Source organism: Patagioenas fasciata, chromosome 3 (assembly GCF_037038585.1).
Source record: "Patagioenas fasciata isolate bPatFas1 chromosome 3, bPatFas1.hap1, whole genome shotgun sequence".
NCBI classification, from domain to species: domain Eukaryota; kingdom Metazoa; phylum Chordata; class Aves; order Columbiformes; family Columbidae; genus Patagioenas; species Patagioenas fasciata.
Window position 1 is genome coordinate 73873572 of NC_092522.1, and position 19321 is coordinate 73892892.

Sequence of the window (19321 nt, forward strand, 5' to 3'; positions counted from 1 at the left end):
AATCAGCATGAATGAAACAACCTTGTTACTGGGCAAAAAGATTCTATGGGAGTTTTGGAAGAGTTCTTCCCTTCATGCTGCTCACCCTGGGTCTGGTCACAGCAGCTGCAAGTTACCCTGATAAGTAAAATGAAATTAGTGATACAGGTACTCAAATCTTAGAATTTGTAGCAATGAGACTAAATAAGCTCTCTTTAGCAACTCAAAATAATAAAATAAATTTGGTTTTGGTGTGGGAAGCCTGAAGTGTAAAAAAAATCTGCACTTTTACTGTTTAGATCTAACAAAGCTTGGTGGCTTCTTTGTTTCATTGTTCTGCATTGATGTTTCTTCAGACACACTGCTATCACCCACATACATTTCTCATTTCCACATACCTTGTAGTGGAAGAGGAATAATCCACAGAAGAGGCTGTACAGGTCAGCTGTGAGCAGGGAGAGGTTGACGGCAGTAGCACTGGTTTTCTTTATGACCACTGGCATAAAGCTGTAGAGGCCAAACATACAGGCACTAAAGCCAACATACAACAAGCCTGTGGAAGAGAAACAAGGAGCAAAGTGACTTTCCATAACCCGCAGAAATGACTCGTGCTGGGAAGAAGGCTGTGTATTCAGAAAACAATGAAGAATGCTTTTGCAAGGAAGTATGGATCCAAATTATTAAGATACACATATATAGACAGAGAAACTCAGAGTAACATTCTAAATACGTATGAAAACTAGTGAAAATCAAATCAGCAGTGGACATGAGGTCCTTTCTCTGTGGTTCCCATAAAAGCAGTGCTATTTTAAGTTGGTGTGAATATCTCGTGTCTGAAATACATTTGGATGAAACGATAGTAATGGTTCTAAACTAGAAGAGGTGAGGTTCAGGCTAGACACGAGGAAAAATTTTTTAAAATGAGGGTGCTAAAATACTGGCACAGGTTGCCCAGAGAGGTGGTAGATGCCCCATCCCTGGAGACATTCAAGGCCAGGCTGGACAGGGCTCTGAGCAACCTGATCTGGTTGAAGATGTCCCTGCTCATTGCAGGGGATTGGACTTAGATGACCTCTGAAGGTCCTTTCCAACCCAAACTATCTTATGATTCCTTGATTCTATGACACATCAAATTTAGTCTCTTGAGAACTCAAATGTCCCCAACACCAAGTGAGTTTGGCTGAGGTGGATGAAGCACCAAATATTTTTTGGGAATGGGTACAAAAATGAATGTAAAAGTGTTTACAGAGGAGTTAATGAGCCAGTGGATGAATACATGAGGATGGCACTCAAGTGACACAAACCCTTGTCCTATTCTGCCACCAAACCTGACAAATCACTTCACAGTTTCATGCCTCTGTTTCTCTACCACATTTTGTCTGCCTTCTTAATAAAGATTTCCAGAGCCAAGAGTAGTTCTTGCCACATGTTTACAGAGTGCCTCAGACAAATTAGATTGTTAGACACTAATATAATAAAAATACTTTACAGTAAAAATGTAATCTCATTTAAAAGCCTAAATAACTTACTGGGAAAGAATTCATTGCTTCAGTTATTACTAGATAAGTCCCAAGAGAAATTAATCAATATGAAGTTAAAAAAACAGCAAACACTTCACTCATCTGCTCTCATGCAAATAATATTTCTTAGCCTGCCGTATGCTGCAAAATTCCCAGCTGACACGTACACAAGCCCATATTTAGACTCATGCCAGCTCTTCAGAGCATGTTATTATTGTCTAAAAGTTGCAGAAAATCTGATTGTCAAAGTCCTGAAAGGAATCAGAAGTTGGGGGGAAGCCTCTATGATTTCTATCTGTTTGTTGATGCACTTAGTTAAACACTTTTTAGAAAAGCTATCTAAAGGAGAAGATCAGTCGTGACAGTTTGAGTCCCTTAGAAGTATCTGAACTGAATTGTACATTTATTTGAAACAAACACAACAGTCACAGAATGTCAGTGTGCGTACATTGATTGTTATGGCATGGTAACAAATTTGAATTTTTATTCAGAATATGGATAATCATTGTAAGAACTGCTTTTACTAACAGGTAGCAAATTTTTACGGTGTGCATTTTATATGAGTAACATAGAATCAGTCTTAGGCAGTGCTTGAAAGAATTGCTTTATGCAAACTCCACAACTCTCCTGTAGTAGGCAAATGATTGCATCAAATGGAGTGTAGCTTTGATCAACGAGAATCTGTTTGCATACATGAGCTTTAAGACAGTTCTTCTGCCAGGCTTAAATCAGGAACAGGTCAGACAGAAAAGCCATTCTGGACCCAAAGTCAGCATTCTCAAAAAACAGTCTACCAATCACCAGTTGGTTCACTGAGCTCCTGCTAGTCACTCTGGATTTAACACACATATTCAGGTGCTTTTCTGAGTTATGCTCTCAACTAACAGTATAATTTTATGGTACTACCTTCGTGTTCATATTCTTCGGCAGCCAAATACATGCACTGCATAGGCTGTTTTTCCAAAGGGCATTTCAGATCCAGTGGAAAATTTCTTAAACTGCAGCTGTCCTATCAGAGGTGAATGTAAATTGGTATTTCATTTACATCTTTAAAATACATGCAACACTCACCAACTGCATGGCCATTCAGTGGTGACAACAAGGAAACTGGAAATAACATAATACGATTTTCAGATATTACTTCTTAGAGAGCTAGTTTTCAGACTAAAAATATGCTTTAAGTCAAAGGCTTGGAGAGTCATCTTCCTCAGGTATCTCTGCAGTGCAAATGGCAGCCTTGGGAATTGCCACTAGTGCTGCAGTCCCAGGTGCTGGGACCTGTGTCTAACCAGGCACTGAGTCACTGGCACTGATTGCCTGTAGCAGGCATTGGTAAGAGGGGCTGCTTTTGCAATGATCTGCTGATTGGCTGGTCTGTGTTAAACCCTGAGAAACTTGGAACTGCCTGCTTTCAGAGGTGCTGGCATTGTCCTGAACCAAAGGCATGAAGGCAGCTCTAGGTGGGATTCTTTACACCTAACTCTGGACACATACTGAGGGTTGGTGGCCAATGAATAGACTTGGAAATTTTAGAGTGCAGGTTGTCCAACGTCTTTTAGACAGCAGCTTTAGCATAGAATGGTTTGTGTCATGCATGTTTACTGTTGCTGATGATAAAGGGAATATATTTGTCTAAATTAGATGTTCACATCACAGGTATCTAAACTTGGTGGAAGGAATCTCATCTTGTCTTTCAGTGTTCACCTTGATAGGTAAGGTCACCAGTTTTGCCTGATTGGGTGTGAATGCCTCATAAGTGTCTGAACTGGGATCACAGGATTGTGGGGTGATTCAGGTTGGAAGGGACCTCAAAGTCTCTTGTTCAAACGTGCTCAAACCAGGCTCAGCTGTGAGATCAGACCAAGTTGCTCAGAACTTGGTCTTGAAACCTCTGAGGATGAAGACTCCTCTCTGGGCAACCTGCTGCATTGCCTGCCTGTTCTCAGTGTGAAGATTTTCTCATTCGATCTCTCATTTGAAGATCTCTCATCTGAGCTTCATCCTGTTGTCTCTCATCCTCCTGCCATGCACCACTGTAAAGACCTTGGCTCTGTCCATTTGATAATCTCCTTATAGGTAACTCCCAAAGCATTCTCTTCTGCAGGCTAAGCAAACCCAAAACCCTCAGTATTTCCCCACTTCTCTTAAGACCAGGCATCTTCACACAAATGGGCAGGACCTGCCCTCAGGGATTGCTCTAAAGTAGCCGAAGTACCACCAAGACTAACAGACCTTGGAAACTTCTGTTTAAGTTCCTGAGCATGCTGGTTGAATGTTGCATGTTTTAGTCTTCGTGGTTTTGCTCCAAAAGCTATTGTTTCACTGGGATGAAATGGAATCAGTTATAATTTTTCATACTTGGAAATTTTTCTTCTTGGAATAAAGACCATTAAGAAATATTCAAACCCCTGGTAATAAAGGACACTTTCCTGGAGATTCAAACTGGTTTTTCTCTTAATTAAAACTGATGCGAGTTTATTTGTTATTATTTTATGTATCACTTTACAAAACACATCATGGTCTCACATGTAATGACTCAGAACAGTATAATCATTCTTCTTTCAATCAGGTTGTCAGCAAGTATTAATACTTAAACCTTCAAGGATTCACACAGGGTTACACTGATCTATGTCAAGTATGAAGATGATGCTACGTATCAGGGGAATTTCCAAAATTAAAACCAGGAGAGCCACAACCTGTTTTAAACATGATAGACATAACAGACTGGCTGTAGATCTTGATATTGAAAAACTATTCACATTTTACATCAGTTGAAAGGTAGCTCATGCATTCTTAATAGCATAATTATGGCAGAAGGCAACAGGCCACCTTGAGTTATTTATTAGGTTGCCTGCTGTGAGTTTATCACTATCATTCCAAAGGCTGGTGATTCAACTCTGCTGGACTGCAGGTTTGAGTCTGTTGCAGTGGGTAAGTATTCAGGACAAGGCTGTGAACACCCTGACATAGATTTGTCAACCACTACTTGACAACCTTGTATCACTGCCAACGCAATGGAAAGCACATTGAGTGCAGTGGAAGCCAGGGAAGAACACAGAACTATACATAATTGTCACCATTTAATCTGTGTTCAACTGTACTGCATTTCCAATTATTGCTCTAACAAAACAAGTAGATATCCATGATGTCCTTGCTAAGATGATCTCCTCCTTATGAAGCACAGGGATGCTTCAGAATTACTGACTAACTTTCAATGACATTTTAATGGCATCACAGATCAAGTAAGACTTTATTTTAGTAGAACATTTCACTAATATTGAGTTACAGCAGAACTCCCAAGGAAGTATAGATGACATTCACACGGATAGTAGATTAATTCACTATGACCATTGCTAGCTCCATCAGTACTAGATTAATTATGTCCCTGAGCACCTTATCATGAAGTATAAACAAACACTGATGCAATTATGCTAATTATCTCAGATTAAAGGCGGCAAAAACACTTATAGTACACAGTTGAATGTGTTTCTCCATGGATACTTTAAATTTATTTGTCATTTAGTTTTACAGCTAAACCAACAAAACTGCAAGACTTCTAGGTGCGGTGTTTTGTGAAAGATACACTGTTTTTATTAAGGTTTATGAAGATGAGAGAAAACAGTGAACTAAGTTTATGGAAATCAACAGTGTATTCCACAACTTGTTGTCTGCAAACTTACTGAGGGCACATTCGACGCCTTGTCCAGATCATTGATAAAGAGATTGAACAGAACTGGCCACAATACTGAGCCCTGGGCAACACTGCTCATGACCGGCTGCCAACTGGATTTGGCTCCATTCACCACAACTCTTTGGGCCCGGCCATCCAGCCAGTTCTTTACCCAGCAGAGAGTTCACCCATGCAGGCCACAAGCTGCCAGCTTCTCCAGGAGAATGCTGTGGGATACGGTATCAAAGACTTTACTAAAGTCTAAGTAGGTAACAGCCACAGCCTTTCTTTCATCCTCTAAGCTGGTAACTTTGTCATAGAAAGAGATCAGGTTGGTCAAGCAGGACCTGCCTTTCATAAACCCATGCTGACTGAGCCTGATCCCCTGGTTGACCTGTATGTTCCCTGGGATGGCACTCAGAATTATGTGTTCCATAACTTTCCCCAGCACTGAGGTCAGACTGACAGTCTCCAGATCCTCCTTTGGGCCCTTTTTGTAGATGGGTGTCACATTTGCTAACTTCCATTCAACTGGGACCTTCTCAGTTAGCCAGGACTGTTGATAAATAATTGAAAGTCGTTTGGTGAGGACCTCCACCAGCTCCCTTAGTACCCTTGGGTGGATCTCATCCAGCCCCGTAGACTTGTGCATGTCTAGGTGATGTAGCAGGTTGCTAACCATTTCCCTTTGGATTATTTGGGCTTCATTCTGCTTCCCACCCCTGTTTTCTGGTTCAGGTGGCTGTGTACCCAGAGAACAAACAGTCTTACTATTAAAGACAGAGGCAAAGAAGGCATTAAGTACCTCAACCTCTTCCTCATCCTCTGTCACTATGTTTCCCCCTGCATCCACCAGAGGGTGAACATTTTCCTTAGCCCTCCTTTTGTTGCCCATAGATTTATAAAAAGACTTTTTGTTGATTTTTATGGCAGTAGTCAGATTAAGCTCTAACTGGGCTTCAGCCCTTCTAATTTTCTCCATGCATAATGTCATGGCATTCTTATAATCCTTCTGAGTTGCCTGTACCTCTATCCAAAGGTCATAAACTTTCCTTTTGTTCTTGAATTCCAGCGCAAGACTGGAATTCTGAAATTAGTTAACAAGCTGTTGTCAATCACAGTATCATAGAATGGTTTGGGTTAGAAAGGACCTTATAGATCACCTAGATCATCTTGTTCCAACTCCCTGAGACATGGGAAGGGACACCCTCCACTAGGCCAGGTTGCTCAAAGGCCCATCCAACCTGGCCTTGAACACTTCCAGGAACGAGGCATCCACAACTTCTCTAGGAAGCCTCTTCCAGTGTCTCACCACCCTCATGGTGAAGAATCTCTTCTTTATATCTAATCTCAATCTACCCTCTTTCAGTTTAAAGCCATTACCCTTGTCCTATCACTACACGTCCTTGAAAAAAGTCCCTCTCCAGCTTTCTTGTAGGTCTTCTTTAAGTACTGGAAAGGTGTAATAAGGTCTCCCCGGAGACTTTTTCTCCAGGCTGAACAACCCCAACTCGCTCAGCCTGTCTTCATAGGACAAGTGTTCCAGCGGTCCAAACATCTTTGTAGCCTCCTCTGCACTCACTCCAATGGGTCCACGTCCTTCTTATGTTGGAGCACCAGAGCTGGATGCAGCGCTCGAGGTAGAGTCTCACGTGTATCTGCTCTATGCTATTAGTATTCTTTTATTTCTTCTGTTGTCACAAATAGTAAAAGAATTCTTCTAGGGACGATCCTAAATGTTGATTTGGTTTTACAGCAAATAATTTGTTGGACTAATTAGATGGGAGTCTTAGCTCATAAACTCAGCTTTCAAACTGAAATAGGAAAGTGCAATCCACTGTATAGCAAAATACCGTAAGAGCTTCATTGTGCATGATGCTACCTAAACTTGTCTAAAAGGCACAGCTGCTATATTCCACCAAGACTACTTGGAAGGCAACTAGCCATTTGCATACAGAAATGCTCCCCTTGGACATGCATTTATGAGGCTATAATATGCAGTACTGCAAGTACTGCGATTTTAAAATTTTTTTTGTTAGGTTCCATTTTATTTCATTGACAATCATTGAAAAGGTTTGGCTTCTAATGACTACCTCATTTATTTGTCCCAGTGTTGCATTGAATGTTAGAACTGGAGCCCTATTATTGTTTCACTTCATGGCTGTCTGAATATTTAACTTGTGGCATTCATATGCTTAACCTAATGGTGCAAGGAATGCATAATACAGCAATGGGAGGACAGATCATTTAAGAAAGGTTATGAGGTATGTGGTTCGACCTTTGGCAGTAACTGGCAGAAAAGTCACAAACATTGGCTCCTGTGAACCTTTGTGCCTGCCTCTCCAAACACTGGTTGTCTCCACGCCCCCTTCAGCAACTATCTTCAACGATGTAAAGTGTTTTCTTACCTATTTGCCAGTCCCAGGGAACTTTCAACAGCTCTTTGTGTTCCATGATTGCACTACAAGAGAAGTAAAAATTTAATGGAAGAGAACAGAAGTTAAATTACTTTCACTTATTCAATTCAAATGCTGGACAAAACAACATACATAACCTTATCATAAAAAAATCTCTGTAGGAACCAAACACAATCACACTTTGCTAATCCGCTCTGGCATTATCCCTGTGCCCATGTATTTGAAAGATCTTAAGGGCAGTAATCACAAGTGATAGCATACAATCACCACCAGTTTATTTCCAGCTCTCCCTGTACCTGTTCAAAGTGCCCATCCCTCTACGTGTTCAACCTTCTTCTACTCTTCTGATTTAATATTCTGAAAGCTTTTGAACTTTAATGATTAATAAAGTATCTGTTTGAGTAATTCACCCTTCAGAGCAGCTCTGCAGTTGCCAAATAAATAAATACCACAGGCTGACTTTGGGGAGAATGATTTGTTACACTTTGAGAGACATCAAATAGTCACAGCAATGAAAGTCAGGAAACAAAGCAAAGGTTTGGCTAAGCCACAAAAGTCCACTTCGAACATCATGTAAGTCTTGCATTGTACATTAACATCAAAATCCCAGATCCAGAAAATCCTAAGGTGGCAACAAGTCAGCTCTTCCAGACAAACAGACCATTGGAGATTAGGTATCTCAGGAGCTAGGTCTTCACTCAGCTAACTCCCTTCTCTGATGTGTGATTTCCAGATAACTCCTGCTGTGCAGAACTCTGCATGCTAGTCTGGAAGCTATTTTAAACAAGTATAAAATATGGAGTTACACAGATTGAAAAACAAAGTACAGAGTACAAAGGCTTGTATATGGAAGACCAAGTCTAATGGTGAAACTGCAGGAACTCAGTGCCTTCCAGATTAATCTGGTCTAGAGAGATGTATCCTGGACATTCTAATTTGCTTGCTGCTGATGTGGCAAATCTGTGTACAGGATAATAAGATTATTTTCCCTGCAAAATAACCAATGTCTTTGCATGCATAAGGCACACGCCTCTTTTATCAGCAATTCCTGAATAATATAATGAAAACAAACTCTAACGTCTCTTGTTCTCACAAACAAATGTTAATATAACTTAAATGCAGGAACGCTGCTATCATACTATTGACTACACAGTACAAAAGAATCATATAACAATATGATATGATCAGTGATGGATTATGATCTGTGAAACAAAGTCAAGAGCAAGGACAACTACTCAAAGCAAAGTCACTCCTCAAGGACACCAGTCCTTGAATTAGAGTACTTAGGTACAAATTTGTATTCTTATTCAAAACCACCGATCTGAAATATGAAAACCGATGCAAATTCCAGAATTAGAGGATGCCTACCCTCCACAGGAGATGACTACCTTTGAAGGGGAGGGTTAGAGCACCTCAATGAAAGCCACAGCTGCACTTATTTGAATGACCTTGGGGCTTAAATCTGCTCACTTACAGTTGAATTCCGCTGAAGAAGGAGCCAAAGAGTCCAATCATGCCCAGGAATTCCACTCGGCTCAGATTTCGGACAATATACTCCTCGCAAACGTTCGAGATGCCGTATAGTGTTGCTCCACCCAGTACTAAGAGATCCCCTATCAGTTTATTTTCACCTAGGAATAAACAGGGAAAAAATCAGAATGTGTCAAAACAATTATCTTTTGTCTAGAATCATCGCAAGTTCCTCCCTGCAGATTTCAATCCTCAATCAAGAAGTAGCCCATATCTGCGTTAATAAGCTGAATGCAAATGTTCTGTCATGTTAACAACGTTCATTCAATATCCCAGCAAAAACTAGCAGAGGTGAAGGGAGAGCATTATCCTTGCTGTAGATAAGATAACCTGAATCTGAAAAATTTGTAAAAAAATATAGAAACCAAGTGGCACTGTTCAGTGACTAAGCCTTTTTAGTTTATTACTGTTACTTTTTTTCTTTTTTTCAGATAGAATGTAACTCAGCTATACAGAGCAGTTTGCATCTCATCTTGAAATCTAACCAGCCTAAAACATGTCCAGTATTTAGATGTGAAACCAACTGAAAAATTCTGTCTACCTGTGAAATGAGTGAAGAAATCATTACAACTCCAATATTGACCTCATTCTCACATGATGCTGTTCGACAAGAAAGAGAGAAGGAAGGACGGGGTGTAGAGAGGGTGATGGTAGTGACAAGATTTTTAAAAGAGGTTCAGATAACACTGCAGTACCTAATGCATGCAATGAACATCGAGATGTATTTTCAATACCCCCAGGTATATATAATTACTAAAACATCGTATAATCAAAGACTGACTGAAACATTTTTAAGTCTTGGAGGCTTTTATTACTGGGGGGAAGGGAGCGCTGGAGAGAGATTTATTCAAGATCAAGTTCCAGCTTGAAAACTGAGGCCTTGACTTTGCAAGTGGATGCATGCAATTCCCTCTGCACATATGGCTTGTTAAACCATTTCTACAAGAGCTACAGCTTCACAAAGCTGTCAGACATTGCTGCAGAACCATATTCCAAAAGGCTCGGTATAATGGAATTTCCTTTGAAAAGGTTCAGTAGAAATGCTGAAGCACTAGACTGTATTTTTTTTAAAGAAACCTTGTTTTCTTTTAAAATATCTCTTGATTTATTTTTTAAAGTTCCTGCCTTTTTAGATTTTATTATTATTGACTTGTAAAATGCACACTGCAGTAAATAAAAATGGAAGCCAAACATTCTCATTCATTCAAGATGTTATTTTCAACATTTTTCTTTACGAAATTCTTTTAAGACTTCAGTTTTCATTCCAAACTACAGTGTTGAAATTTCCAGTGAGAAGAAATTTCTGAAAATAAGAATGGTCATAAGACAACAGACCAAGAGTTTATTTATCCAGTATCCTGTCACCAGCACCGGCTACAAGCACCAGAAAAGTATAAATTGTTTAGGAACAAATAGAAATGGGGTAAAATTTAAACTACTCCCAGTAACACTCTCTTAGCCTCCAACATTTTTCAGCTCAGGAGATGTGGCTTCTGTTTATTTAGCAAACATCACTAGATTTCTCTATCATGAACACATCCAGTCTGTCACCGAATTTCTGTCCTGCAGGTACCTTGACTGACAGCATGTTTATATTTGACTATTTATCTTTTTAAGATTTGGTACATATTTTCCTTTTAGCCTTCTTTTGCAATCAGGCACAGAATATGCCCTTAATTCAAAATAAGCATCAGCACTTTACAAAACCTCTTCATATGCCTGATGTATTTAGTGTTCCACAGTGGCTCCAATCAACCCTCACTGAGCTCATTCATTTGGTATTTATTACAGTTACTCACTGACACTTCGGGGAAGTACTACCAAAAAAGCTTTTGACCTTAGAGCTTGTCTGTGCTGAACTATTGAGACAAAAATATCAACCTTTTGCATCTGCAAAACAAAAACGGCTCAGAGGCTGAGCGTTTCCATAGAGATGGGATGGCCCTGAGCACCACACCACGATGGCTCTCCCCAAAGTGCACTCATGCTTGTAGGGTGTGAGCCTCAACCTTCAGGGCTTTCACAGAATCATAGAATCATTTTGGTTGAAAAAGACCTTTAAGATCACTGAATCCAACCACTAACCTAACACTGTCAAGTACACCTCTAAACCGTATCCCTAAGAACCTAATCTACATGTCTTTTAAACACCTTAAGAAGAGGAAGCCAAGACCTGGCCAGAGTACAGGTCTGCCCAGCCCAGTCCTCCTCTGGCACTGGGCAGCACAGGGTGGCTGAAGAAAACGTAAAGAAATAGTGAAGGACAGAGGGATTTTTATCTGCCAGTTCTCAGTAGACTAGGGATTTTCTGAGAAGGAAGTTGCATTAGACAGTCAAACTTAATAGATCTTGAGGGATTCTTCATTAATTTGTGTAAAGTCTGTATATTTTTGGCCTGCTATTATATTTAAAAGTACTTCATGTTTTTACCTTTTAAGCCTGATACTTCAAAATTACCTTGAGCATACCATAATTTTTCGATTGTGAGATATTAAGAATCACTTTGTACTGACCCTCTCCATACGACTGAAGACTTTGTGTACCTTTACCGTAATCTGTCTCTTTCTTGCCTTTTCTGAGAGATGAAAAGTCCCAGTCTGCACACAGTCTCATCACCCTGAAGCCATTTTATGCCCTTCTCACCTTTCTCCATTCCTTCTATAGGCTTATTTTCTGGTTGTTTCTTTCTTGCACTGACTAGAGTAATGCTCAAGAGGTTAGCACATCAAAACTTTATATACTGGCATAAAAATGTTTTATACTATTTTTTTTTTGTTTCTTTCCTAATAATTCCTAGCATCCTGTTTGTCAAACGCCTTTTCCTTGCTTCCTCAAGAGGCTGACATCAGAACTTTCCCCCAAGACTGACATATTTTCGTGGATGTAAAATCCACATGCATTTACTGGTTTCATCGCCAGTGAAATATGTATCAACTGGCTAGAGGCATTCTAAAGAATTCTAGGTTAATACAGTTGTATTTGACCAATTTAATAGTGCAGGTAATTTTTTTTAAGAAACACAAAACATAGTTCGGCAAAATAGGTTTTGCATTAATAATTGTTAGCATATTTAATGTTCTCTGGAAGTAGAAGACTTACAGTCCAGAGAGGAGTTAATGTTTTGGGGACTAGTTATAGCACTATAGTGTAACATAAATCATTTAAATATGAACTACGTTCTGACACAATTACTTTTCACACTCTCACTAGGCCACTTTGCCACATATTTACCTAAATCCCCAGCACTAAGAGTTTTTTGCTTGTTTATTTGGTTGGTGGTTGTCTTCCTTCCTTCCTTTCTTTCTCTCTCTCCTTCTTTCTTTCTTTCTCTCTCTTTCTCTTTCTCCCTCTTTCTCTCTCTCTTTATCTTTCTCTTTCTCTCTCTCTTTCTCTTTGATTTTCATTGTAATTACTGATATTAATAATATCTAAAAATCAGTCTCAATGTGTCCCATCTTAGACTAAACATATTCTCTTATTAACAGGACTGACGTGACGGTTTTTCAGAGACTGTAGTAAGCTAAAGCTGTGAAGTGCCTTGAAAAATCTGCATGAAACACTTAAGACCTCTGTGTAAGGGACCCCTGTGTATTATGAGAACACAAGTACTAAGGTACCTCAGGGATATTAGTTCAAGAAAGTGCTATTTTAAGGTATACTTGGCATGTGAGAGAGCACAAAGTACTTGATAGTAATTGCTTTTCCTATTGAGTAATATGTAAAACATAAGCCAGGATACAATAGAAAGAGGTAAACTACCATGAAAGCATGTCTGCACATTATACCTAATTCCTGTAGACAGTTTGGAAAATACCTGTTAATCTCTCAGTGACGCACTTCAAATTCATGTTCCCTTACTGTAAGAGTTAGCAGACTAGATTGCTGTAGGCAGTATGTGCCTAGCAGAGCCTTATGGAACTTCTAGTCTAGTAAATAGTATGGTCCACAGGGGCACACAGATGTCTACATATCTTGTCCCATAATATAGAGGATAAACAGAAGAGTTTACTGAGGACTAATGCAGCAGCATTGCTTTTGGTGTATTCCTTTCTTTTGTTTACCCGGTCCTAGGAAATATCCTATAAATGGTGTGGAATCCCTTAATGAAGAGTTTCAATACTTTATTTTGTTTTGCTGCCAAGAATTCTTTTTATTTGTAGATTTTTGATACATAGTTTTACCCCTTCAGATAAATTAAACCAGTTGATCTATTTTATTGTTAAATACAACATAATTAATAACATCATTTTGCCACTTGAAGTCTCTCTGCATAGCAATAAGCAAGGACACAGTTTTTCATGTGAAGTTCTGAATTAAAAGGCAATAATGCATATTACCAGTTGTTTTTTTTTTTTTCTGGACACAGTTACCTAAGAGCTATACCCATGCTTTAGCAACATCTAATACCTAATTACTGCCGTAGTGATTATTATTCGTGCTTTAGTAATATCTAATAATACCTAATTATTACAGCTGGATGGCAAAGTGTCAGTGCTCTTCAACCTGTTCCTAGTCTGCTGAGGTCCATTGCCCCACACGCTCCTGCCGCTCCACAGCTCACCCACCCTAGTGCGCTACTCTCTAGATTACTGGAACACAGGATGCTTCCTCTGCAGCCCAGGGCTGAAATCCCAGTCCGTCTGAAATCAGTCATTCCCAACGCAGCTTTGGCTGGCTGATTTCACAGTACAGAGTATATTCTTTCCTTTTTAGCTGGGGCAGGGCTATTTCTGGAGGAGACCAATGAACTAAAAGTCTCCTTTTAGGATAAAGGACAAGGATAAAAGGGGGCAGGGAGATGCGGTGAGCACTGTCACAAAGTTCCGTATTTTATTTAGTAGCATCTCAGCAAATGCAGTTCCTACAGCACTTGCATTTGTATTCAGAAAGCTGAGTCAAGAATTTTAAATCCCAGTGTATTATGCTCAGCTCACAATTCAGTGCTTTTAATTAAGAATGAAAACTGTGCCTAATTGACAATCTTTGAAAAGAATTTCCAGCCTTCCCACATCATTTGGGTTGGCACTAGAGAAATCAATGTGACAGAGGAAGTTGATCAATGAAATCTAACTCTGTCTAGTCTGCATTAATAATTATACACACATTATTCATATGATGCCGCACACAAAAAAGAACATTTTACACACAAGAAGGTTCTTTTCAATAATGACGCAGGCAAATCCCAAACCTTTACCTCTGAGACTGTGTTCAAAACTCAGTTGGTACAGTTAGTATGTAGGTTCAGTTTCTTTTCATATCTACCCAGCAACCCTGCCTCTTTACAAAAAGGGAACAATGTTGAAGAGAAGTAAGAGCACACAGCAGACATGAGAGGTGCTTATGACTCAAAGATGTAGGCAATTTGGAAAGGAAGCAACTGAGGTTTGCAGATGAACAACTAAGCCAAACCAGAATGAAACTACAAGTATTTAGCTTGTTCCTCTGTCTCCCCAACCTGCACAGAGGGTGACCTGCCTTCTGGACACAGGGTCCATGACATCTGTTTGCAGCAGTGTTGACTTCCAAGTGCCGACCCATTTTGGTTCACTATCCCTTCTGACAATGAAGCAACTTTGAATGGCACAATGCTTTGAAGGTACAGGTTTTGTTTTTGTTTTTTTTTTGTCCCAATTCGGCATGTTCTGGTCAATGGTTTCTCTGAACAGAACCTGGTCATACAATCATTCCATCCTTACTCACCTGCTCCTTGCTGTCTCCCAACAAGGACATCTGCTCCTGCCATGCAGCCCATGCCCAGAATGCAGACCACGATCCCAATGAAATGTACTGCCTTGTATCGTACCAGTAAGAAGAACCAGGAAAGCAGTATCACCACTGGGATGACAAAACAGTCTAGGAGCTGTCAAGAAAGAAAGGAAAAATCAACAAATCAACCTGCTAACACTTTGACCTAAAATACTAGGATAGATTCCAGCAGAGGGAAGTAGTGTTATTTAGTTAGTAACAGCACTTTCTACCAGCCAGAAAGTGTATTCAGGTGGTTATGTTATTCATCAGACAAAGGATAAGGCTATTCTGTTCATGACTATTCCACGAATTCAGGAGAGCTGTTGCTCTATGGTAACACCCAAAAGCACTGCCTTGCTCTTGGATTGAGATGCATATTTCAAATCCATGGGAACGAAACCTGGGCCAAAAGAGAGCCCCACCACTCCATCTGGTCCTCACCTCTGGTGATTAACAGACAAAAACTGATGGCAGTTTTCCTGCAGTCTAGACATATGCTTTAATTCAGACATTTCAGGTCCAATTAGGAGGAATGCTCATAATGCACAAGTTCATCAGATTTATTAAATCTGGCCATATAAATCAAGGGGTTTCTTCATGCAGAATACTTGTGAAAAATCTGCCCCCCCTGTGGGGACTGTTAATGCCTTGAAAACACAGTCCCATATGCCTCTGAAGGAAACAAATAAACAAACAAACAAACCCACCTTGCCTGCAGTGCAAGAAGCTCAGTCTTCTTGTCAACAGACCTTGGGTAAGAGCTTTCTCAAAGAATTGTTATGAAATAAAATATTAGGTTTTTTTTCTCTTGTTGTTGTTTGTTTATTTTATTTATTTCCCCACCCCCCGCCCAGAGGCTACCAAGAAATAAACTCAGAGAACCCACAAGAAAAGAAACATGCCAAAAGTTTGTGAGAGGACCGTGAGATTTTCAAATTAAAATATATTTTAGAAACTACCAGTATGTCACCAGGAAATAAAAATCCTGGGTAAGAAACACACAAAGAAACTTGACTTTAATCCCACTTCCTAAAGGGATATAGATAATTAAGAGTTGTGACTCTGTGAACTAAAAATACGATTTAACAAATTGTGCAGGGTACACTACTGTTCAATGCCAATTGATACAGCAGGAACCAGAGCTCTACGACTGCGCATCTTTTTCCTAATGAAAATGTCTGCAACATCCAAAGCAGGAAACTGTGTCCATAATTCTGGAAAACTGCTCCAGATGTTGTTACCTCAATTTTAAATTATGCAATTTATTTTTCTTCCCTTTGGGCCTATTACATCCTACTTGCTCCCTCAGTGTGATTTACCGCTAAGCACACTAAGTATTACCAAATAATGATCACATCCCTTTTAACTTTTTGTCTATGTGTTATCTGAAGAGAAAGCCTTTTTTTTTTTTTTTTTAATGATTTCAAGAATTTCAGTGCTTAAAAAATTATTCTTTACATGTGAGACACCTGTGTAATAAATACTAAATTTGAGGGATCAGCAAAAATATAAAAGCCAACTTTTGGATTATGGATAATTTCCCTGAAACCTTGTTGGAAAAACAAGAATGTGCAGTGGAAACTCATCTATTTCAAAGATTCTCCAGACAGTGAGTGGTAAAAGCCTTTGGAAGAGAACTGGTTCCACAGCAGGACCACACTCCTCTTTGGGGGCTCAAGCAGTCCCAAAGAACTGCAGAACAGATGAGTGAAATTACAAATAGGAAAGGTCAGTGTTAAAAGCAGGTTCTGCATTTAAAATGAAAGCTAATAATCTAAAAGGCATGGTCAAGCCTCTCTAAAGTGAAAACTTCCTCCGGCAGTCCTCAAAATGCTGTCCTTCACAGACTAAACACAAAAAGGGACAAGGTCTAGAAGAACTGCAATAAGTTCCTTTGTCTGCATGGGACACCTGCTTGGCCTCTGAAGAGCCTGTAACCTGAACAGCATATGACACAGCCAACACTCAGTGACCAGTCTTTGCAAAAACATGCATATACAAGACACCACCTACACAAGAACTACTTCAGAAGTCATGCTGCTGGGAGGAAGGCAGCTCTTGGGGCAGGGAGGGGTGGTGGCAGAACTAGGACTACTGAGCATATGCATTATATCCTGGCACGTGTTGCAGGCGAGGTGACACATGGCCTTCTCCTGCCACTGGAAGGAGGGACGGGGCCCACCTAGCCGGCACAGATGGTCAGTGCTGCATAGATAACATCCCCTGCACATTCCTCATGCACTGTGGATTTCTGTACCTTGCCAACACATCCCTAGCACATACCAGCGACAGGTGGCACATCTGAGGGAAACTCACTCTTCATTGTAACCTATGGGATGTGGACACAGCGCAACACCTGCCCTCTCAATCCACAGCTCATGTCAGAACTCTGCAGGATGGATGTGTGTTCATCATTAGCTGCATTGACACACAGTGCACCCATCATCTCTGCTAAAGATGGAGGGAAGGTGGTGCCAAGCAGCAGACAGTTATTCATTACATTGCTCACAGCTATCCCTGAAGGTGTGAATGCCTCTATTCCACCCTCCAGTGCAGTACTGAACAGGTGAGCTTAACTCACAGTTTTCTGACCTCATCACAGTTTTCTCTACTTGAAGTGTGGCTACAAAGAAGATGAAGGCTCTTTCTTCACCAGAAGCTACATGAAGAAGACAAGGGACAATGGGTATAAGTTGCACTGGAAGAGGTTTCATCTCAATATAAGAAATATTTTATACTGGGAACAGTCAGTCACTGAAACAACCTCCCCAGGGATGTGGTAGAGTCCCCACCACCGGAGATGATCAAGGTGCAACTGGACAGGGTGCTAGATATCTAGGATCCCTTTCCCACAAAAGGTTGGACCAGATGATCTTTGGAGGTCACTTCCAATCTGGGTTGTTCTGTGAGTCTAACAATTGGTAATTGGCATCAAAATGTGGAGAAGCTCACATGGGCAGGCACCTGTATCACCTTGGAGAAAGCAACCAAAATCTGCCACCAGGAAGAGCCACCTTTTACCTGGCTCAGTACACATGGCTTCCCTTCCACACTGTCCTCCTCGAGTCACCAATAACCAGTAGGTTATACCAACTCACTTAACTTTGCACTGAAGAAGAGAAGAGGCACCCCTACACTTGACTTGAGCTGGATGTGAGTAAAATAGGGCCAGCCAGAGGTAATGCAGTCTGCCATCACCTTTTTCAGGCAAGCACCTAAGATTTGAGCACCCTCTTCCCCGTACATACATGTAGTGCCCAGAGACAATTGTGCCCAAGACAGAGCACAAAGCCTTATGCAACAGCTAAGCACAGAGGTGTTTTAAGAAACCACTTGTTAAGTAAGACGGTAAGCATCTGCAAGCATTTTTCTTTTCTGTGTGAAGGTGAGTGAACCTCAGTCATCACTGGATCAACTATTTGATTTTGCACAATCGGGAGCTCCAGTCACTCACTCAATGTTTAAGAATAAATTTAAAAATATGAAGATGTTACCTTTCAGCCACCAACTACTGTCTCTCAAGAGACACTGAGTAACTCAGCGGGTACTTCTGAACCCTGACATCTGGAACCCCTTGCCCACCTATACACACAGTACATGACACTGCATGTTCTTTGTGGGACAGGAGCTCTGACAATGGCTGCTTTACTTACTCCAGACTAAGCACACAAAAAAGAACATTTTCTTGAGAATATGAGACATATTATGGTGGTAGTGTGATTTCAATAGCCAGTTATAAAAATTGTTTTTACCTGCAGCATGTTTACTTCAAGAGGCAAATTCCCACTAACAATCTTTCAGAGGAAGATTTTAAAAATTCCTCTCATTCCATAAATATTTAAACATATCTATGCTTTTCAGTATGTGAAGATGTGTCTTTTAACCATTAACATGAAGGGATGCATGAACAGAACCTGCTACAAACAAACAATGCTGACAGTAGCTGGAAAACACTCTTTTGGGGCTCTTAGTCCAAGGTCTAATCCACAAATTGCTATTTGGAATCTTGCAGCATCAATAGATGTAAAGATTAAATGTAGGTAATGTTCACTGACATTATACAGTTTTTGAATTGTGCTTAGTCTAATTAAACAATGGGCTAGACAGAAATAAATTAGGTTATTACAATACAAGCAATAAGACAACCTAGTGTACATTGCCAATACTGTTTTTAGGTATTGCTTTACATTTCAGTTCTCCAGGGCTAAATTTGCTCTGCCTTTCTTTTTTTCATTAAACCTGCCTGCTAGAAGAAAAAAATGCATACATGTTCTACAGACAAAAGACAAGAGATTATGGATTACCTGATTTGCAATAGAGCCTTCTTCTGTGTGTTTTTTGGTTTTTTTTACTTTCTTTCTTTTGTTTGTTATTAGTTATTTCAGCTATCAGGAAAAAAAAACATTATATCTAATTGCAATTTTTCTGACTATAAAGTTTTTACAATAACAAAGATA

General features: G+C 40.0%; 1 protein-coding gene across 1 annotated transcript in view; it reads right to left on the reverse strand.

Annotated features, from left to right (window-relative positions):
* Positions 1-19321, reverse strand: part of SLC35F1 (solute carrier family 35 member F1) — a 239844-nt gene that overhangs the window by 21934 nt on the left and 198589 nt on the right. The window contains exons 4-7 of the mRNA XM_065834476.2: positions 14817-14976; positions 9061-9217; positions 7578-7630; positions 378-532 (exon numbers count right to left, since the gene is read on the reverse strand). Of these exons, the coding sequence (XP_065690548.1) occupies positions 378-532; positions 7578-7630; positions 9061-9217; positions 14817-14976 (525 nt within the window). The remainder of the gene's footprint in view (positions 1-377; positions 533-7577; positions 7631-9060; positions 9218-14816; positions 14977-19321) is intronic.